Genomic DNA, 22,162 nt, shown 5'->3' with positions numbered 1-22,162 from the left:
ATATACCCCCTATAACCCCCCATTGCCCCCCCACATACCCCCCAGCCCCCCCATAACCCCCCATTGCCCCCCATATACCCCCTATAACCCCCTATTGCCCCCCATATACCCCCCATAGCCCCCCACATACCCCCAGCCCCCCCATAGCCCCCACTGCCCCTCCATATACCCCCTATAACCCCCCACTGCCCCCCCACATACCCCCCAGCCCCCCCATAACCCCCCATTGCCCCCCATATACCCCCCAGCACCCCCATTGCCCCCCCACATACCCCCTAGTTCCCCTATAACCCCCCATTGCCCCCCATATACCCCCCAGCCCCCCCATAACCCCCCACTGCCCCCCCATATACCCCCATAACCCCCCATTGCCCCCCCACATACCCCCTAGTTCCCCTATAACCCCCCATTGCCCCCCCATATACCCCCCCAGCCCCCCCATAACCCCCCACTGCCCCCCCATATACCCCCATAACCCCCCATTGCCCCCCCACATACCCCCTAGTTCCCCTATAACCCCCCATTGCCCCCCATATACCCCCCTATAACCCCCCATTGCCCCCCCATATACCCCCAGCCCCCCGTATAACCCCCCATTGCCCACCATATACCCCCTATAACCCCCCATTGCCCCCCACATACCCCCCAGCCCCCCCATAACCCCCCACTGCCCCCCCATATACCCCCATAACCCCCCATTGCCCCCCCACATACCCCCCAGCCCCCCCATAACCCCCCATTGCCCCCCCATATACCCCCTATAACCCCCTATTGCCCCCCCACATACCCCCCAGCCCCCCCATAACCCCCCATTGCCCCCCCATATACCCCCATAACCCCCCATTGCCCCCCCATATACCCCCCAGCCCCCCCTTAACCCCCCATTTACCCCCCCATAACCCCCCATATACCCCCTATAACCCCCATTGCCCCCCCATTTACCCCCCTATAACCCCCCATATACCCCCCAGCCCCCCCTTAACCCCCCATTTACCCCCCTATAACCCCCCATACACCCCCCAGCCCCCCCATTCCCCCCCCGTACCCCCTTACCTGTGCGCAGGCGCGGCAGTCGCGATGCTCCTCGCAGAGCACGCAGAGCGCGGGGGTCAGCACCAAGCGGGGACCCCCCCCCCCCCCTCACCGCAGGGACCCCCCCTCCCCGCCCGGGGGGGGCACCCGGGGGTGGCAGGAGGCGCTGGGGGGGCACCAGCCGCACCCCGAGTCTGACAGGCACGACAGGCAGGAGGGCAGCGACGGGCACTGCCCGGGGGGGGCCCCCCAGGGCTCCAGGAAGAAGAAGGAGATCTCCTGGGGGGGGGACATGGGGGGGGTCAGGGGGACCCCAGACCCATAGAGACACCCCAGACCCATCGAGAGACCCCAGACCCACAGCGGAGCCCCCAAACCCACAGTGCCCGGGGTGGGGGGGCTCCCCAGGGCTCCAGGAAGAAGAACGGGATCCCCTGGGGGGGGGACGGGGGGGGGGTCAGGGGGACCCCAGACCCATAGAGAGCCCCCAGACCCATAGAGAGCCCCCAGACCCATAGCAGAGACCCCAGACCCACAGGAGCGCCCCAACCAGCTTTCAACTGCCCCCCCCAAACCCCGATGCCCTCCTAGCTGCCCCCTATTGTCCCCCAATTGCCCCCCATCGTCCCCCAGTACCACCCAATCACCCCCAGTGCCCCCCCAGTGCCCCCCAATCACCCCCAGTGCCCCCCAGTTGCCCCCCCGTACCCCCAGTTGCCCCCCAGTGCCCCCCAATCACCCCCAGTGCCCCCAGTGCCCCCCAACACTCACGCTGCCCCCCGAAACCCCAGTTCAGTCCCAGACGAGGGTGAGCTCGCTGCCGTCCCAGTGCCCCCAGTGCCCCCCAGTGCCCCCAGTTACCCCCCAGTGCCCCCCAGTGCCCCCCCAATCACTCCCAGTTACCCCCAGTGCCCCCCAGTTGCCCTCCAATCACTCCCAGTGCCCCCCAGTGCCCCCCAGTTGCCCCCCAGTGCCCCCCAGTCACTCCCAGTGCCCCCAGTCACCCCCAGTGCCCCCCCAGTGCCCCCCAACACTCACGCTGCCCCCCAAAACCCCAGTTCAGTCCCAGACGAGGGTAAGCTCGCTGCCGTCCCAGTGCTCCCAGTGCCCCCCAGTCACCCCCAGTGCCCCCCAATCACTCCCAGTTACCCCCCAGTGCCCCCAGTTGCCCTCCAATCACTCCCAGTGCCCCCCAGTGCCCCCCAGTTGCCCCCCAGTGCCCCCCAGTCACTCCCAGTGCCCCCCAGTCACTCCCAGTTGCCCCCCAGTTGCCCCCCAGTGCCCCCCCCGACTCACGCTGCCCCCCAAAACCCCAGTTTGGTCCCAGACGAGGGTGAGCTTGCTGCTGTCCCAGTGCTCCCAGTGCCCCCCAGTGCCCCCCAATCACTCCCAGTGCCCCCCAACTGACCCCCAGTGCCCCCCCAGTGCCCCCCAACACTCATGCTGCCCCCCGAAACCCCAGTTCGGTCCCAGACGAGGGTGAGCTCGCTGCTGTCCCAGTGCTCCCAGTGCCCCCCAGTGCCCCCAGTGCCCCCCAGTCACTCCAGTGCCCCCCAGTCACCCCCAGTGCCCCCCCAGTGCCCCCCAACACTCACGCTGCCCCCCGAAACCCCAGTTCAGTCCCAGACGAGGGTGAGCTCGCTGCCGTCCCAGTGCCCCCAGTGCCCCCCAGTGCCCCCCAGTCACTCCCAGTGCCCCCCAGTACTCCCAGTTGCCCCCCAGTGCCCCCCAACACTCACGCTGCCCCCCGGCACCCCCGGTTCGGTCCCAGACGAGGGTGAGCTCGCTGCTGTCCCAGTGCCCCCCAGTGCCCCCCAGTGCCCCCCAGTCACCCCCAGTGCCCCCCAATCACTCCCAGTGCCCCCCCAGTGCCCCCCAGTGCCCCCAGTTACCCCCCAGTGCCCCCCAGTGCCCCCAATCACTCCCAGTGCCCCCCCAGTGCCCCCCAGTGCCCCCCCAGTGCCCCCCAACACTCACGCTGCCCCCCGAAACCCCAGTTCAGTCCCAGACGAGGGTGAGCTCGCTGCTGTCCCAGTGCCCCCAGTGCCCCCCAGTGCCCCCCAGTCACCCCCAGTGCCCCCCAATCACTCCCAGTGCCCCCCCAGTGCCCCCCAACACTCACGCTGCCCCCCGGCACCCCGGTTCGGTCCCAGACGAGGGTGAGCTCGCTGCTGTCGCCGCCGCCGCCCCGCGCTCGCCCCTCCACGCTCACCGCGTACTTGTTGCCGCGCTCGGGCGCCCCGAAAAGCCGCCCGGGCCGGGGGGCGCAGGAGGGGCCGCGTCTCCCGCTCCTGCTGCACCGACCAGCGCCCCACCTCCTCCTGGGGGCACCCCCAAATCAGGGAGGGGGGCCACGGGGACCCCCCAGCTCCTCCTGGGGGCACCCCCAAATCAGGGGGGGGGGCCACGGGGACCCCCCAGCTCCTCCTGGGGGCACCCCCAAATCGGGGGGGGGCCACGGGGACCCCCAGCTCCTCCTGGGGGCACCCCCAAATCGGGGGGGGGGGCCACGGGGACCCCCAGCTCCTCCTGGGGGCACCCCCAAATCAGGGGGGGAGCAGGGACCCCCACCTCCTCCTGGAAGGACCCCAAAACCCATAGAGGGGACCCCAAAACCCCCTGTACTGCAACGAGGGAACCCCAAAGCCCCTAGAGGGGACCCCAACCCCCCATGTACTACAATGCGGGACCCCAAAACCCATAGGGGGACCCCAACCCTACCCATAATGGAATGGGGGACCCCAAAACCCATAGAGGAGACCCCAGAACCCATAGAGGGACCCCAAACCCCACCATAATGGAATGGGGGACCCCAAAACCCATAGAGAAGACCCCAGAACCCATAGAGGGGACCTGAAAGGCCCTAGAGGGGACCCCAAACCCCCCTGTACTATAATGGGGGACCCCAAAACCCATAAAGGAGACCCTAAAACCCATAGAGGGAACCTCAACCCCCCCAAAGGAATGGGGGGACCCCAAAACCCATAGAAGAGACCCCAGAACCCATAGAGAGGACCTGAAAGCCCCTAGAGTGAACCCCAAAACACCCTGTACTGCAATGAGGGAACCCTAAAGCCCCTAGAGGGGACCCCAAACCCCCCTGTACTACAATGGGGGACCCCAAAGCCCCTAGAGGGGACCCCAAGCCCCCCCGTACTGCAACGGGGGGAACCCAAAGCCCATAGAGGAGACCCTATAGACCATAGAGGGGATCCAGCCCCCCCTGTACTGCAGTGGGGGAGCCCCAAAATCTATAGAGGTGGCCCCAAACCATGTGGGGGGACCCCAAAACCCATAGAGGAGACCCCAAAGCCCATAGAGGGGATCCCAACCCCCCCATAAGGCAACAGGGGGACCCAAAAACCCATGGAGAGGACCTCAAAGCTCATAGAGAGGACCCCAAAACCCATAGAGGGGACCCCAAAACCCATAGAGGGAACCCCAACCCCCCCAATAACGCACTGGGGGGGCCCCCAAGCCCCTCGCGGGGCCCCCGTTACCATCTCCGGGGAGTTGGGGAGGCGTCCGAGGCGCGCGACGACGTCGAGGCGCTGGATGCGGGCCCAGACGCGGGGGTCGGGGGCCGGGGGGGGCCCCAGCAGCGGGTGGATGAACCCCCGGTAGACGAGGGAGACGTCGGCGTCGCCGCTGGGGCCCAGAGTCACCGTGGTGCTGCGCACGATCGACACCTTGGGGGGGGGGGGGGGGGCGGCTGGGACCCCCCCCCAAAGCCCCCCCCCCCACCGTGGGGAGGGGGGTGGTTTTGGGGGTGCGGGGTGGTTTTTTTGGGGGGGGGGGGCACCCACCTTGTCGGGCTGGGAGTCGTTGCGGGGGTGCTGGAAGGTGAGGAGGTGCAGCCCGGGGGGGAAATTAGCCGAGCGGCACTGGGCCAGCGCCGTCAGGAAAAGGGGGCGCGCGCCCCACCAGCCGTGGGTCCCCGCGATCTGCCCCACGCGGCACCGGCTCTGCTCTGGGGGGGGGAAACGGGGGGGTTAGGGAACCCCAGAGACCCCCCTCAGCCCCCCAAAACCCACCATGGACCCCCAAAACCCACCACGGACCCCAAAACCCACCACGAACCCCAAAACCCACCGTGGACCCCAAAACCTCCTCCATCCCCCAGCACCCTTGGGTGCCCAGGATCTGCCCCACGCGGCACTGGCTCCGCTCTGGGGGGGGGAAATGGGGGTGTCAGGGCCCCACAGAGACCCCCCCAGCCCCCCAAACCCCACCATGGACCCCAAAACCCACCACGGACCCCAAAACCCACCACGGACCCCAAAACCCCCTCCATTCCCCACCACCCGCTATCTGCCCCCAGCAGCACCAGCTCTGCTCTGGGGGGGGGGGGGAAATGGGGGGGGGTCAAGGAACCCCAGAGACCCCCCCCATGGAGCCCCCAGCCCCCCAAAACCCACCATGGACCCCCAAACCCCCCCACAAACCCCCAAACCCTCTCCCTTACCCCACCTCACCCCCCCTTTGCTCCCCTGCAACCCATTCCCTTTACTCCTCTGCACCCCTCAATTGCCCCCCCTGCCCCCCCGGTCCCCATTTTTGCCCCCCCAGCCCCCCCATTTTGCCCCCCCCCCCCCTCACCGGCGAGGGGCAGGCAGGTCTCGTTCTGGACGCACCAGCCCAGGGGTCCAGGGGCGCGGGGGGGGCCCGGCCCGGCCCCCCCAAAAACCAAACAGGACTCGCAGTCAGTCAGGAGCCGAGCCAGCCCCAGGCACCCCCCGGGGCACTGTGGGGGGGGGGGACAAGGGTTAGAGACCCCCCCAAAATAGAGCAGAGACCCCCCCTCAACAGCCCCAGGTACCTCCTAGGGCATTGGGGGGGGACACAAGGGTTAGAGACCCCCCCCAAAATAGAGCAGAGACCCCCCCTCAACAGCCCCAGGTACCCCTCAGGGCATTGGGGGGCGGAACAAGGGTTAGAGACCCCCCCAAAATAGAGCAGAGACCCCCCCTCAACAGCCCCAGGCACCCCCACGGGGCACTGGGGGGGGATAAGGGTTAGAGACCCCCCAAAACAGGCACCTCCAGGGCACTGGAGGGGGTTAAAGGGGTTAGAGACCCCCCCAAAATAGAGCAGAGACCCCCCCTCAACAGCTCCAGGTACCCCCTAGGGTATTGGGGGGGGGAAAAGGGTTAGAGAACCCCCAAAACAGGCACCCCCAGGGCACTGGGGGTGGGGAAAGGGGTTAGAGACCCCCCAAAATAGAGCAGAGACCCCCCCTCAACAGCCCCAGGTACCTCCTAGGGCATTGTGGGGGGACACAAGGGTTCGAGACCCCCCCCAAAATAGAGCAGAGACCCCCCCATAACAGCTCCAGATACCCCTCAGGGCGTTAGGGGGGGACACAAGGGTTAGAGACCCCCCCCAAAATAGAGAAGAGACCCCTCCTCAACAGCCCTAAACACCCCCCAGGGCACTGGGGGGGGAAAAAGGGGTTAGAGCCCCCCCCTAAAATAGAGCAGAGACCCCCCCTCAACAGCTCCAGGTACCCCTCAGGGCATTGGGGGGGGACACAAGGGTTAGAGACCCCCCCAAAATAGAGCAGAGACCCCCCCTCAACAGCCCTAAACAGCCCCCAGGGCACTGGGGGGGGAAAAACGGGTTAGAGACCCCCCCAAAATAGAGCAGAGACCCCCCCTCAACAGCTCCAGGTACCCCTCAGGGCATTGGGGGGGACACAAGGGTTAGAGACCCCCCCAAAATAGAGCAGAGACCCCCCCTCAACAGCTCCAGGTACCCCTCACGGCATTGGGGGGGGGGACAAGGATTGGAGACCCCCCCAAAATAGAGCAGAGACCCCCCCTCAACAGCCCCAGGTACCCCTCAGGGCATTGGGGGGGACACAAGGGTTAGAGACCCCCCCCAAAATAGAGAAGAGACCCCCCCTCAACAGCCCCAGGTACCCCTCAGGACACTGGGGGGACACACAAGGGTTAGAGACCCCCCCAAAATAGAGAAGAGACCCCTCCTCAACAGCCCTAAACACCCCCGGGGCACTGGGGGGGGGCAAGGGTTAGAGACCCCCCAAAACAGGCACCTCCAGGGCACTGGGGGGGGTTAAAGGGGTTAGAGACCCCCCCAAAATAGAGCAGAGACCCCCCCTCAACAGCCCAGGTACCCCCTAGGGTATTGGGGGGGGGCACAAGGTTAGAGACTCCCCAAAACAGGCACCCCAGGGCACTGGGGGGGTTAAAGGGTTAGAGACCCCCCCAAAATAGAGCAGAGACCCCCCCTCAACAGCCCCAGGTACCCCTCAGGGCATTGGGGGGGACACAAGGGTTAGAGACCCCCCAAAATAGAGCAGAGACCCCCCTCAACAGCCCCAGGTACCTCCTAGGGCATTGGGGGGGGATAAGGATTAGAGACCCCCCCAAAATAGAGAAGAGACCTCTCCTCAACAGCCCAGGTACCCCCTAGGGCATTGGGGGGGGGCACAAGGGTTAGAGCCCCCCCCAAAACAGGCACCCCCAGGGCACTGGGGGGGTTAAAGGGGTTAGAGACCCCCCAAAATGAGGCGGGGCCCCCCCCCTCACCGCGCTGTTGGGGGGGGGGCTCTGGCAGCCCCCCGAGCACCAGGCGCACTGCGGGTCCTGGGTGCAGGTGCCCCTCTCGGCGTAGAGCGAGCAGAAATCCAGGTGATACTGGGGGGGGGGGACAGAAATTAAAGGGGGGCTGGGGACCCCCCCACCCCGGGGGCACCGCGGGACACAGGGACCCCAGGGATGGGGGTACAAGGAGCCCCCAGGAGGGTTGGAGGGCTCTGAGATGGGTGGGGGGGGGCTCTGGAGAGGCATATTGGGGGTCAGGGGGGATTTGGGGGTCCTGGGGGGGCATTTGGAGTGTCGGGGGGGGATTTCGGGGATGCTGGGCTGGGATTTTGGGGGTCCCGGGGGTGGATTTGGGGGGTCCTGATGGTATTTTGGGGGTTGGGGTGGATTTTCGGGGTCCCGGGGGTGGATTTTGGGTGTTGGGGTTGATTTTGGGGCTCCCAGGGGTGGGTTTTTAGGGTCCTGATGGTATTTTGGGGGTTGAGGTGGATCTTGGGGGTCCCGGGGGTGGATTTTTGGGGTCTGGGGTGGATTTTGGGGGTCCCAGGAGTGGATTTTTGGGTTCTTGGGTGGATTTTGGGTGTCCCGGGGGTGGATTTTGGGCGTTGGGGTGGATTTTGGGGGCCCCGGGGTGGATTTTTGGGGTTCTGGGTGGATTTTGGGGGTCCCGGGGGTGGATTTTGGGGGTCCTGATGGTATGTTGGGGGTTGAGGTGGATTTTGGTGTTGGGGTGGATTTTGGTGGTCCCGGGGTGGATTTTTGGGGTTCTGGGGTGGATTTTGGGCCCCAGGGGTGGATTTTGGGGTCCCAGGGGTGGATTCTTGGGGTTTTGGGGGTCCCGGGGGTGGATTTTTGGGGTTGTGGGGTGGATTTTGGGTCCCAGGGGTGGATTTCTGGGGTTCTGGGGTGGATTCTGGGTCCCGGGGGTGGATTATCTGGGGTTCTGGGGTGGATTTTGGGTCCCAGGGGTGGATTTCTTGGGTCCCAGGGGTGGATTTTGGGGGTCCCGGGGGTGGATTTTTGGGGTTCTGGGGTGGATTTTGGGTCCCGGGGGTGGATTTCTGGGGTTCTGGGGTGGATTTTGGGTCCCAGGGGTAGATTTTGGGGGTCCCGGGGGTGGATTTTGGGGGTTCTGGGGTGGATTTGGGGTCCCAGGGGTGGATTTTGGGGGTCCCGGGGGTGGATTTTGGGGGTTTGGGGTTCTGGGTGACTCACGTTCTGCGCGGGCACCTGGAAGACGAAGGGGGGCACCTTGTAGGCGAGGAGGTCCCCGCGGGGGACGCCGCTGAAGCCCCCGGCCACGAGCAGCACCGACCCCCCCAGCGCCCCCGCCACGTGCGCGTAGCGCCCCGGCCCGGGGGGGGGCGGCGCGGGGCCTGGGGGGGCGTCAGGGACCCCTGAAAATCAGACCCAACACCCCCCAGACCCCTAAACCGCCCCCCCAGACTCCCAAATTCCCCCTGGAACCCCAAACACCGAACCCCAAGACCCCCCCACGACCCCAAACCCCAAATCTCTCCAGGACCCCAAAGCCAACCCCCCCCCCAGACCCCAAACACTGAACCCCAAACTCCCTGGGACCCCAAATACCGAACTCCAACCCCCCCCCAGACCCAAATCCAGCACCCAAACCCCCCTGGGACCCCCAAATACTGAACCCCAAACCCCTCCAGGACCCCCAAACCTCCCCCAGGACCCCAAACACCACCCCAGGACTCCAAACACTGAACCCCAAACTCCCTGGGACCTCAAATACTGAACCCCAAACCCCTTCAGGACCCCCAAACCTCCCCCGGGACCCCAAACACCACCCCAGGACTCCAAACACTGAACCCCAAACTCCTGGGACCCCAAATACTGAACCCCAAACCACCCCAGGACCCCAAACACTGAACCCCAAACTCCCTGAGACCCCAAATACTGAACCCCAACCCCTCCAGGACCCCAAACCTCCCCCGGGACCCCAAACACTGAACCCCAAACTCCCTGGGACCCAAATACTGAACCCAAACCCCTCCAGGACCCCCAAACCACCCCTGGGACCCCAAACACCACCCCAGGACTCCAAACACTGAACCCCAAACTCCCTGAGACCCCAAATACTGAACCCCAAACCCCTCCAGGACCCCCAAACCTCCCCCAGGACCCCAAACACTGAACCCCAAACTCCCTGAGACCCAAATACTGAATCCCAAACCCCTCCAGGTCCCCCAAACCACCCCTGGGACCCCAAACACCACCCCAGGCCCCCAAACACTGAACCCCAAACTCCCTGGGACCCCAAATACTGAACCCCAAACCCCTCCAGGACCCCCAAACCTCCCCGGGGACCCCAAATACTGAACCCAAACCCCTCCAGGACCCCCAAACCTCCCCCGGGACACCAAACCCCAACCCCAAACCTTCCTGGGACCCCAAACCCTCCCTAGGACCCCAAATCCAGTACTGAACCCCCCCGGGACCCCATTTCCACCCCCCCCATCTCACCGTGCCCCCGCCGTGGGGCAGGCGCGTGTGGGGCACCCACTGGTGGCACCCCAAATGGTAGAAGAAAATCTCCTCCTCGTAGCATTTCTCCTCGTGATAGTGAGTGTGACGTTGCCCCCTGCCCGGGGGGACACAGAAAAGGGGGGTCAGGGGCACCCCAAAACCCCACGGAAGAAGGTATCACAGCCAGCCCCCCAGGGACCCCCCAAAACCTCCCCAGGGATGATGGGTGGGGAGGTTCCCTATGGGGAGAGGGAGGGTCTGGGGGTTTGGGGGGTCCCAGGGCATTTGAGGGGTCCTGGGGGGGGGTTGGGGGGTGTCTAAGGGTGTTTGAGGGGTCCTGGGGGTTTTGGGGGGGTCTAGGGGAGAGTTACAGGGTTCTGGGTGTGGTTTCGGGGGATTCCAGGGTGTGTTTGGGGGGTTCCAGAGAGGTTTGGGGCTCCTGGGGGTAGTTTTGGGGGGTTCCAGAGAGGTTTGGAGGTCCTGGGGGAGGTTTTGGGGGGTTCCAGGGAAGTTTGGGGGTCCTGGGTGTAGTCTGAGGGGTCCCAGGGGGGTTTGAGAGTCCTGGGGTAGTTTGAGGGGGTTCTGGGGGTGGTTTCGGGGGGGTCCAGGGTGTGTTTGGGGGGTTCCAGAGAGGTTTGGGGGTTCCAGGATGTGTTTGGGGGTTCTAGGGTGTGTTTGGAGCTCCTGGGGGTGGATTCGGGGGGTTCCAGGGTGTGTTTGGGGGGTTCCAGAGAGGTTTGGGGCTCCTGGGGGTGGATTCGGGGGGGTTCCAGGGTGTGTTTGGGGGGTTCCAGGGAGGTTTGGAGCTCCTGGGGGTGGTTTTGGGGGTTACAGAAAGGTTTGGGACTCTTGGGGGGTGGTTTTGGGGGGCTCCAGGGAGGTTTGAGGCTCCTGGGGGTGGTTTCAGGGGGTTCCAGGGAGGTTTGGAGCTCCTGGGGGTGGTTTTGGGGGGGTTCCAGGGAAGTTTGGGGGTCCTGGGTGTAGTTTGGGGGTTCTGGGGGTGGTTCTGGGGGTTCCACGGTGTGTTTGGGGGGTTCCAGAGATGTTTGGAGGTCTTGGGTGTAGTTTGGGGGGGTCCCATGGAGATTTGGGAGTCCTGGGGGTAGTTTGAGGGGGTTCTGGGGATGGTTTCGGGGGGGTCCAGGGCGTGTTTGGGGGGTTCCAGGGTGGTTTGGGGCTCCTGGGGGTGGTTTTGGGGGGTTTCCAGGAAGGTTTGGGGGTTCCAGAGTGTGTTTGGGGGGTTCCAGAGAGGTTTGGGGCTCCTGGGGGTGGCTTTGGGGGGTTCCAGGGAGGTTTGGGGGTCCTGGGTGTAGTCTGGGGGGGTCCCATGGGGGTTTGGGAGTCCTGGGGATAGTTTGAGGGGGTTCTGGGGGTGGTTTCGGGGGGGTCCAGGGTGTGTTTGGGGGGTTCCAGAGAGGTTTGGGGGTTCCAGGGTGTGTTTGGGGGGGTTCCAGAGAGGTTGGGGCTCCTGGGGGTGGTTTTGGGGATTCCAGAGAGGTTTGGAGGTCCTGGGGGTGGTTTTGGGGGGGTTCCAGGGAAGTTTGGGGGTCCTGGGTGTAGTCTGGGGGGGTTCTGGGGGTGGTTCTGGGGGTTCCACGGTGTGTTTGGGGGGTTCCAGAGATGTTTGGAGGTCTTGGGTGTAGCTTGGGGGGGTCCCATGGAGATTTGGGAGTCCTGGGGGTAGTTTGAGGGGGTTCTGGGGGTAGTTTTGGGGGGGTTCCAGGGTGTGTTTGGGGGGGTTCCAGGGAGGTTCGGTGGCCCTGGGGGGGTCCCAGGGGGGTTTTGGGGTTCCCCGCTCACCGTACACCACCATGTAGTCCCCGATGACGGTGGCGGAGTGGAAGGCGCGTTCGCGCGGCCCCCCCGGCCCCCGCAGCGCAGCCCAGTGCCGGCGCTCCACGTGGAACACGTCCGTGGTGTTGGAGCGCACGCTGAACCTGGGGGGGGGGGGGGGGGGGGTAGGGGGTGAGGTGGGGGGGGGGCACAGGAGCCCCCCCAGCCCCTAGAACCGCCCCCCCAAACCCCTATGTCCCCCCCAGTCCCTATGACCCCCCCAACCCCTAAAACCCCCCCAGTCTCTAAACCTCCCCCGCCCCTATGAACCCCCCCAAGCCCATACGACCCCCCCAACCCTGTGCCCCCCCAAAAAACCCCTTGCTGCCCCCCCAAACACCATTTAACCCTCCCCACTTCCCTCTTGCCCCCCATCCCCGTGACCCCCCCACCGCCCCCCCAAACACCCCCCTCCCCATGTGCCCCCAATGCCACCCCAGTCCCTGTAGCCCCCCCCAGTGCCCCCCACAGCCCCGTGACCCCCCCCAGTACCCCCCCAGTGCCCCCACAGCCCCGTGACCCCCCCAGTGCCCCCCCAGTGCCCCTCCCCAGCCCCAAGACCCCCCCAGTGCCCCCCCAGTGCCCCTCCCCATCCCCGTGACCCCCCCCAGTGCCCCCCCAGTGCCCCCCACAGCCCCATGACCCCCCCCAATGCCCCCCAGTGCCCCTCCGCAGCCCCGTGACCCCCCCCAATGCCCCCTAGTGCCCCCCAGTGCCCCCCAGAGCCCCGTGACCCCCCCCAATGCCCCCCAGTGCCCCTCCCCATCCCCGTGACCCCCCCCAATGCCCCCCAGTGCCCCCCCAGTTCCCCTCCCCAGCCCTGTGACCCCCCCCCCTACCCCGCGGCCCCCCCATACCGCGCGGTGGAGGGCCGGTGCCCCCCGTAGACGACGAGGGAGCGCGAGGGGGGGTGGAAAACCATGGAGTGCCCCGCGGCGGCGGGGGGCTTCCCCCCCCAGGGCGGCACCAGCTCCCAGCCCCCCCCCGGCAGCCGCAGCCGCAGCAGCTGCGACGAGAACACGTCCTCGGCCGTGCGCCCTGGGGGGGGGGGGGGAGAGAAAAGGGGGGGTCAGGGGTACAGAGACACCCCCCCGAACCCCCCAACCCCCACCCTGCACCCCTAGATACCCCCTCAGAGCCCCCCCGACCACTCCGTACCCCCCCCAGATCCCAAACACCCCCCAGCCCCCCTCACCCCCAAACCCCTGTACCCCCCCCGAGCCCCCCCATATCCTCAGCTCCCCATCAGAGCCCCCCCCTCACCCCCAGCCCCCCCCATGCACCCCTCAGCACCCCCATATGCCCTCTCACTGCTCCCCCAAACCTCCCCGTGACCCCCCAGACCCCCCCACACCCCCAAACACCTTTGTGCCCCCCCATTACCACCCCACATGCCTATCCCCCCCAAACCCCTCCCTGCTCCCCACCCTGAGCCCCCCCATACCCCGAGCCCCCTCAAACCCCCCGTGACCCCCCCAAGCCCCCCCATACCCCCACCCTGAGCCCCCCACACACCCCTAGCCCCCCAAACCCCTCCTTGCCCCCACCCTGAGCCCCCCCCACACCCCTAGCCCCCCCAAACCCCTCCCTCCCCCCACCCTGAGCCCCCCCCACACCCCTAGCCCCCCAAACCCCTCCTTGCCCCCCACCCTGAGCACCCCCACACCCCTAGCCCCCCCAAACCCCTTCCTGCCCCCCACCCTGAGCCCCCCCACACCCCTAGCCCCCCCAAACCCCTCCTTGCCCCCCCCCCGAGGCCCCCCAACCCCCCCCAGCCCCCCCAAGTCACCTCCGAAGACGTAGAGCCAGTCCTCGTCCACCAGGGCGGCAGCGTGGGCCGCCAGCCCGGGGGGGCGCGTGGGGCCGGGGGGGTGCAGCTCGCGCCAGCCCCCCCCGGGGGGCTCCAGCACCCACAGATCGTGGGCCAGGGCCCCCCCCGCCAGCTCCCCCCCCATCAGCACCAGCGCCCGGCGCCAGCGCAGCGCCACGTGGGAGTGACGGGGGGGCTGGGGGGGCACAGAGAGTGAGGGGGGGCACCGGGAATTGGGGGGGGCACAGAGAGTTAGGGGGGGGGACTGGGAATTGGGGGGGCACTGGGAATTGGGGGGGGCACAGGGAATTGGGGGGGCACTGGGGGTCCCAGCACAGCGCCACATGGGAGTGACGGGGGGGGCTGGGGGGGCACAGAGAGTTAGGGGGGGCACCGGGAATTGGGGGGGGCACAGAGCATTGGGGGGGGCACTGGGAATTGGGGGGGGCACAGGGAATTGGGGGGGCACTGGGGGTCCCAGCACAGCGCCACATGGGAGTGACGGGGGGGGCTGGGGGGGCACAGAGAGTTAGGGGGGGCACCGGGAATTGGGGGGGACACTGAGAATTGGGGGGACACAGAGCACTGGGGGGGCACGGGGGGGTCCCAGCACAGCGCCATGTGGGAGTGATGGGGGGCTGGGGGGGCACAGAGAGTTAGGGGGGGCACCGGGAATTGGGGGGGGCACAGGGAATTGGGGGGGCACTGAGAATTGGGGGGACACAGAGCATTGGGGGGGCACTGGGGGTCCCAGCGCAGTGCCACGTGGGAGTGGGGGGGGGCAAAGAGTTGGGGGGGGGGCACTGAGAGTTGGGGGGGGGGCACTAGGGGTTGGGGGGGCTCTGGGGGGTCCCAACACAGCGTCTTCTGTGAGTGGGGGGGGGACCTGGGGGTGGGTTATTCTTGGGGGGGGGGGGGTGTTATTCTGGGGGGGCTAATCTGGGGGTAATTCTAGGGGGGGTTATTTGGGGGGGGGGGGTTATTTGGGGGGGGTCTCACCGGGGCCGGGCTCAGCTCCAGCCGCGTCCAGAGGTTGGTGGTGAAATTATAAACCACGAGGTCGCCCAACGCCCGGTTCAGATCCAGACCTGGGGGGGGGGGGGGAAGGCAGCACCCCAAAATCAGAACCTGGGCCCCCCCAAAGCCCACAGCCCTCCCTACGGCCCCCCAGGACCCCTCTCTCCCCCACCCGAGCCCCCCCAAACCCTGCATCGTCCTCCCCAGATCCCTCCGATCTCATCCCACTCCTCTCAGAGCCCCCCAAGATCCCATATCCAGCCCCACAGCCCCCCAACATCCCCCAGCCCCTCTCTGAGCCCCCCAAAATCCCATATTCTGCCCCCACAGCCCCCCAACATCCCCCAGCCCCTCTCTGAGCCCCCCAAGATCCCATATCCAGCCCCCACAGCCCCCCAAGATCCCCCAGCCCCTCTCTGAGCCCCCCAAGATCCCATATTCTGCCCCCACAGCCCCCCAAGATGCCCCAGCCCCTCTCTGAGCCCCCCAAACCCCCATATTCTGCCCCCACAGCCCCCCAAGATCCCCCAGCCCCTCTCTGAGCCCCCCAAGATCCCATATCCAGCCCCCCCCAGCCCCCCAAGATCCCCCCCGTACCCCCAAAGATGTAGAACCCCCCGGTGTGGGGCAGGACGGCGCCGGCGGCGGCGACTCGGGGGGCAAAGTCGGGGTCCCCCTCGCTGACGTTGTACCAGCGGCCGCCCCCCCGGTTCTCCCCCAGCGCCAGGTCGCAGGCGCGCCCCAAGAACCCGGGGCGGCACTCGCAGCGCCCCGAAACCTGGAAATTGGGGTTCAGGGGTTGGGGGAACTGGGGAAACTGGGGTTCAGCACTCGCAGTGCCCCGAAACCTGGAGAGATTGGGGTTCAGGGGCTGGGGACACTGGGGTTCGGCCCCAAGAACCCGGGGAGGCACTCGCAGGACCCCAAAACCCAGAGAAATTGGGGTTCAAGGACTGGGGACACCGGGGTTCAGCCCCAAGAACCCGGGGCGGCACTCGCAGCACCCCAAAACTGGAGAGTTTGGGGTTCAAGACTGAGAGATTGAGGAAATATGGGGGGGTTTGGGGCGCACAACCCCATATTTGAGGTTTGGGGGCCTTTACCCCCCATTTTTGGGGTCCCCTGTCACCCCCCACGTTTGGAAGCCCCCCATTTGGGGGTTCCGTCGCTCCCCAAGTTTGGAAGCCCCCCCATCTTTGGGGTCCCATCACACCCCCAAGCTCAGAAGCCCCCCCAGCCCCCTATTTTGGGGTCCCCATTGCCCCTCCAAGCCCAGAAGCTCCCCCTCAGCCCCCCATTTTGGGGTTCCCATCGCCCTCCAAGCCCGAAAGCACCCCCCAGCCCCCCATTTTGGGGTCCCCATCACCCCTCCAAGCCCAAAAGCCCCCCCCAGCCCCCCATTTTGGGGTTCCCCATGCCCCCCCAAGCCCGGGAGCCCCCCCCCTTCCCCCGTTTTGGGGTCCCCACCTGGCTGCAGGCGCCGCCGTGGGGCTGGCAGGCGGCGGGGCAGGGGGGGTGGGCGCAGGCGGGGCCCCCCCAGCCCGGGGGGCAGCGGCAGCGGCCGAGGGGGTCGCAGCGGCCGCGCCCCGAGCAGCCCCCCGGACACAGCGACGCGCGGAACGAGGCGTTGAACCCCAACAGGTTGTAGTTGGCGTCGCTGAACAGGTGCAGCAGCATCTGGGGGGGGGGGGGGGAAAAGGGGAGGGGGGGGGGTCAGGGGGTGCCCCACGGCCGCCCCTGCGCCCCAAAACTGCAAGAGAGAGAGTTGGCATCACAGCAAGAGACTGAGCCGCATCTGCGGGGCGGGGGGGGTGATCTGTGCCCCATAGCTGCCCCCCAACCTCCCTGTACCCCCTACCCCCCCATAGCAGCCCCACAGCTGCCCCCCAAAACCCCCTGTACCCCCTACCCCCCCATAGCAGCCCCACAGCTGCCCCCCAAAACCCCCTGTGTCCCCTACCCCCCCATAGCAGCCCCACAGCTGCCCCCCAAAACCCCCTGTGCCCCCTACCCCCCCATAGCTGCCCCACAGCTGCCCCCCAAAACCCCCTGTGCCCCCTACCCCCCCATAGCTGCCCCCCAGCTGCCCCCCAACCCCTCCCTGTGCCCCCTACCCCCCCATAACTGCCCCACAGCTGCCCCCCAACCCCTCCCTGTGCCCCCTACCCCCCCATAGCAGCCCCACAGCTGCCCCCCAAAACCCCCTGTGCCCCCTACCCCCCCATAGCTGCCCCATAGCTGCCCCCCAACCCCTCCCTGTGCCCCCTACCCCCCCATACCCCCCCCATAGCTGCCCCCCAACCCCTCCCTGTGCCCCCTACCCCCCCATAGCTGCCCCACAGCTGCCCCCCAACCCCTCCCTGTGCCCCATACCCCCCCCATAGCTGCCCCCCAACCTCCCTGTACCCCCTACCCCCCCATAGCTGCCCCCCAACCCCTCCCTGTGCCCCCTACCCCCCCACAGCAGCCCCACAGCTGCCCCCCAACCCCTCCCTGTGCCCCCTACCCCCCATAACCCCCCATGGCTGCTCCCCAACCCCTCCCTGTACCCCCTACCCCCCCCATAGCTGCCCCCCAACCCCTCCCTGTGCCCCCTACCCCCCCATACCTGCCCCCCACCTTCCCCACAGCTGCCCCCCAACCCCTCCCTGTGCCCCCTACCCCCCCATAGCTGCCCCCCAACCTCTCCCTGTACCCCCTACCCCCCCCCACAGCTGCCCCCCAACCCCTCCCTGTGCCCCCTACCCCCCCCACAGCTGCCCCCCAACCCCTCCCTGTACCCCATAACCCCCCCAGCTGCCCCCCAACCTCCCTGTACCCCACCTTTCCCGAGGTGGCCTCGAGGGGGGGGGGCAGGGCGCTGCCGCTGAGGCTGGCGAGCAGGGGGGCGCGGGGGGAGCCCCCGTCGTACACGAACAGGTAATCGTAGGTGCACTCCGTGTCCATGAAGGTGAACGTCAGCAGCAGCCGGTGCCGCGGGCTGGGGGCTGAAACGGGGGGCAGGGAGGGGTTTGGGGGGGTCCTGGGGGGACTCGGGGTGTCCCAGGGGCTCAGGGGCTGCAGGAAAGGGGGTTTGGGGAGGGGTTTGGGGGTCCTGGGGAGGGCTCGGGGTGTCCCAGGGGCTCAGGGGCTGCAGGAAAGGGGGTTTGGGGAGGGGTTTGGGGGTCCTGGGGAGGGCTCGGGGTGTCCCAGGGGCTGGGGGCTGCGGGAATGGGGGGTTGGGGAGGGATTTGGGGGTCCTGGGGGGGGCTTGGGGTGTCCCGGGGTCTGGGGGCTGCGAGAATGGGGGGTTGGGGAGGGGTTTGGGGGTCCTGGGGGGGGCTCAGGGTGTCCCAGGGGCTGGGGGCTGCAGGAATGGGGAGTTTGGGGGTGACTGGGGTGCTCCAGGTGGGTTTTAAGGGTCTCCAGGGGAGTTTGGGGGTGACTGGGGTGCTCCAGGTGGTTTTGAAGGGTCTCCAGGGGGAGTTTGGGGGTGACTGGGGTGCTCCAGGTGGGTTTTAAGGGTCTCCGGGAGGAGTTTGGGGGTGACTGGGGTGCTCCAGGGGGTTTTGAAGGGTCTCCAGGAGGAGTTTGGGGGTGACTGGGGTGCTCCAGGTGGGTTTTAAGGGTCTCCGGGAGGAGTTTGGGGGTGACTGGGGTGCTCCAGGGGGTTTTTAAGGGTCTCCGGGAGGAGTTTGGGGGTGACTGGGGTGCTCCAGGGGGTTTTGAAGGGTTTCCATGGGGAGTTTGGGGGTGACTGGGGTGCTCCAGGTGGGTTTTAAGGGTCTCCAGGAGGAGTTTGGAGGTGACTGGGGTGCTCCACATGGTTTTTAAGGGTCTCCAGGGGGAGTTTGGGGGTGACTGGGGTGCTCCAGGGGGTTTTGAAGGGTCTCCAGGGGGAGTTTGGGGGTGACTGGGGTGCTCCAGGTGGGTTTTAAGGGTCTCCAGGGGGAGTTTGGGGGTGACTGGGGTGCTCCAGGGGGTTTTGAAGGGTCTCCAGGAGGAGTTTGGGGGTGACTGGGGTGCTCCAGGGGGTTTTGAAGGGTCTCCAGGGGGAGTTTGGGGGTGACTGGGGTGCTCCAGGGGGTTTTTAAGGGTCTCCAGGGGGAGTTTGGGGGTGACTGGGGTGCTCCAGGTGGGTTTTAAGGATCTCCAGGAGGAGTTTGGGGGTGACTGGGGTGCTCCAGGTGGGTTTTAAGGGTCTCCAGGGGGAGTTTGAGGGTGACTGGGGTGCTCCAGGGCGTTTCTAAGGGTCTCCAGGGGGAGTTTGGGGGTGACTGGGGTGCTCCAGGGGGTTTTTAAGGGTCTCCAGGGGGAGTTTGGGGGTGACTGGGGTGCTCCAGGGGGTTTTTAAGGGTCTCCAGGAGGAGTTTGGGGGTGACTGGGGTGCTCCAGGTGGGTTTTAAGGGTCTCCAGGAGGAGTTTGGGGGTGACTGGGGTGCTCCAGGGGGTTTTTAAGGGTCTCCAGGGGGAGTTTGGGGGTGACTGGTGTGCTCCAGGGGGTTTTTAAGGGTCTCCAGGAGGAGTTTGGGGGTGACTGGGGTGCTCCAGGTGGTTTCTAAGGGTCTCCAGGAGGAGTTTGGGGGTGACTGGGGTGCTCCAGGTGGGTTTTAAGGGTCTTCAGGAGGAGTTTGGGGGTGACTGGGGTGCTCCAGGGGGTTTTGAAGGGTCTCCAGGGGGAGTTTGGGGGTGACTGGGGTGCTCCAGGTGGGTTTTAAGGGTCTCCAGGGGGAGTTTGGGGGTGACTAGTTTTTTTCTGGGGCCTCTGAGTGCTGAAGGGGGGTTGGGGCTCCCTGTGGGGTTTCAGGTGCCCTGTTGGGGTGCCCGGGGTGGGGTTAGGGTGCCCGGGGAGGTTTTTGGGGTGCTGGGGGGGGGGGGGGGGTTTGGGGGCTCCCCACCTTCCAGGAGCCACTCGCAGTTGCCGTTAACCGAGTAGTTGCCGGGGCCGTCGGTGACGAAGCCGGAGTCGCCGCGGAGCACCCGCCGCCGGCCGGCACAGTCGCCCGCGCCTGCACCCCGAAACCACAGCGCCCACAGCACCCAGAGAGCGGGGGGCCCCATGGCGGGGGGGGCTGCGGGACGGGGGGGGTCAGGGGGACCCCGAAACCACAGGGACCCCCCAAACCCACAGGGAACCCTCCCAAACCCACAGGGACCCCAAAATCCCACAGGGAACCCCCCCAAACCCTCAACCACTGCACCCAGAGAGCGGGGGGCCCCATGGCGGGGGGTCAGGGGGACCCCAAAACCACAGGGACCCCCAAAATCCCACAGGGAACCCCCCCAAACCCTCAACCACAGCACCCAGAGAGCGGGGGGGCCCCATGGCGGGGGGGGCTGCGGGAGGGGGGGGGTCAGGGGGACCCCGAAACCGCAGGGACCCCCCAAACCCACAGGGAACCCTCCCAAACCCACAGGGACCCCAAAATCCCACAGGGAACCCCCCCAAACCCTCAACCACTGCACCCAGAGAGCGGGGGGCCCCATGGCGGGAGGTCAGGGGGACCCCAAAACCACAGGGACCCCAAAATCCCACAGGGAACCCCCTCAAACCCTCAACCACAGCACCCAGAGAGCGGGGGGCCCCATGGCGGGGGGTCAGGGGGACCCCGAAACCGCAGGGACCCCCAAAATCCCACAGGGAACCCCCCCAAACCCTCAACCACAGCACCCAGAGAGCAGGGAGGCCCCATGGCGGGGGGGCTGCGGGATGGGGGGGGGTCAGGGAGACCCCAAAACCCACAGGGACCCCCCAGGGAGCCCCCCAAAACCCACAGGGAACCCCCGATAGCCATAGGGACCCCCCCAAACGCCCAGGGAACCCCGAAATCCACACCCACAGTGCCCCTATGGGTTCCATAGGGCCCTCCCAAGCCCCTGGGGGGTTCCATAGGGCCCCCCCCCAGCCCCTAGGGATGCTATAGAACCTCCCCAGCCCCATCTATAGGGGTCCTCCAGCCCCCTATGGGTTCTATAGCCTCCCACCCACTCCCATGGACTCTATAGGGCCCTCCCAAGCCCCTATGGGTTCCATAGGGCCCTCCCAAGCCCCTGGGGGTTCCATAGGGCCCCCCCCCAGCCCCTAGGGATGCTACAGAATCTCTCCAGCCCCACCTATAGGGGTTCTTTAGCCCCTATGGGTTCCATAGCCTCCCCCCCAAGTCCCATGGATTCTACAGGGCCCTCCCAAGCCCCTATGGGTTCCATAGGGCCCTCCCAAGCCCCGGGGGGTTCCATAGGGTCCCCCCCCGGCCTCTAGCGATGCTATAAAATCTCTCCAGCCCTACCTATAGGAGTTCTCTAGGCTCTATGGGTTCCATAACCTCTCCCCCAGTCCCATGGATTCTATACAACCCTCCGAAGCCCCTATGGGTTCCATAGGGCCCTCCCAAGCCCCTGGGGGTTCCATAGGGCGCCCCCCCCCAGCCCCTATGGATGCTATAGGCCCCGCCCTCCCCCCTCCAAGCCCGGCCCACGGTTATAGACCCGCTATAGAGCCCTATAGACCCGCTCTGGGGCGCTCTGGGGCCCTATAGACCCGCCACGGGGCCCTATAGACCCGCCACAGGGCCCTATAGACCCGCCACGGGGCCCTATAGACCCGCTCACCCGCCCGGCGGCTCCTGAGGCGCGGGAGGACCGCGGCGCCCGGGGCAGCGAGACGAGCGGGCAGAGCGGCGCAAGCCGGGGGGAGCAGCGAGAGGCGCGCGGGCGGGGCCAGAGCGTCGCCCCGCCGCCAGAGCGCCCCCCGGCGGTGACGCCGCCGCGTGGAAACACCCAAAATCGCTTTATTTTGGCAAAAAATCGTTGTCGCCAAAAAGGGGGGGGGGGGGGGGGTCCCCGGGGCCCGATGGGGAGGGTCAGGGGGCCCTGTGGGGGGACTTGAGGCTCCCGTGGGGCAGATTTGGGGGTCAATGGGGCAGATTCGGGGTCCCCGTCAAGTTTGGGGTCCCCGTGGGGCAGATCTGGGGGGCAACAGGGCAGATTTGGGGGCCCCATGGGGCAAATTAAGGGTCCTACCCCGTTTGGGGGTCCCCGTGGGGCAGATTTGGGGGGCGATGGGGCAGATTCAGGGTCCCTGTCAAGTTTGGGGACCCCATGGGGTAGATTTGGGGGGCAACAGGGCAGATTCAGGGTCCCCCCCCCCCAGTTTTGGGTCCCTGTGGGGCAGATTTGGGGGGCAATGGGGCAGATTCAGGGTCTCCGTCAAGTTTGGGGTCCCCGTGGGGCAGATTCGGGGTCCCCACGGGGTAGATTTGGGGGGCAACAGGGCAGATTTGGGGGGCAATGGGGCAGATTCAGGGTCCCCATGGGGCAGATTTGGGGGACAATGGGGCAGATTTGGGGGGCAATGGGGCAGATTCAGGGTCTCCGTCAAGTTTGGGGGTCCCCATGGGGCAGATTTGGGGGGCGATGGGGCAGATTCAGGGTCTCC

General features: G+C 66.9%; 1 protein-coding gene across 1 annotated transcript in view; it reads right to left on the bottom strand.

Annotated features, from left to right (window-relative positions):
• MEGF8 (multiple EGF like domains 8) overlaps positions 1–21,380 on the bottom strand; it is a gene marked incomplete at its 3' end in the record, with an annotated part of 32,531 nt that extends 11,151 nt beyond the window's left edge. Inside the window, 18 exon segments of the mRNA XM_069882973.1 lie at positions 1,054–1,311; positions 3,155–3,286; positions 3,288–3,353; positions 4,533–4,721; positions 4,839–5,002; positions 5,632–5,776; positions 7,584–7,691; positions 8,814–9,026; positions 10,122–10,203; positions 11,885–12,025; positions 12,779–12,959; positions 13,711–13,927; positions 14,731–14,819; positions 15,346–15,526; positions 16,216–16,425; positions 17,572–17,735; positions 19,626–19,799; positions 21,337–21,380. Coding sequence (XP_069739074.1) covers positions 1,054–1,311; positions 3,155–3,286; positions 3,288–3,353; positions 4,533–4,721; positions 4,839–5,002; positions 5,632–5,776; positions 7,584–7,691; positions 8,814–9,026; positions 10,122–10,203; positions 11,885–12,025; positions 12,779–12,959; positions 13,711–13,927; positions 14,731–14,819; positions 15,346–15,526; positions 16,216–16,425; positions 17,572–17,735; positions 19,626–19,788 — 2,703 coding nt within the window.
• Between the last annotated feature and the right edge of the window lie 782 nt (positions 21,381–22,162).

The sequence above is a fragment of the Phaenicophaeus curvirostris genome, unplaced genomic scaffold (genome assembly GCF_032191515.1).
Source record: "Phaenicophaeus curvirostris isolate KB17595 unplaced genomic scaffold, BPBGC_Pcur_1.0 scaffold_439, whole genome shotgun sequence".
NCBI lineage: Eukaryota > Metazoa > Chordata > Aves > Cuculiformes > Cuculidae > Phaenicophaeus > Phaenicophaeus curvirostris.
Note: the sequence above shows the minus strand (reverse complement) of the source record. Positions and strands in the feature narration are given on the sequence as shown.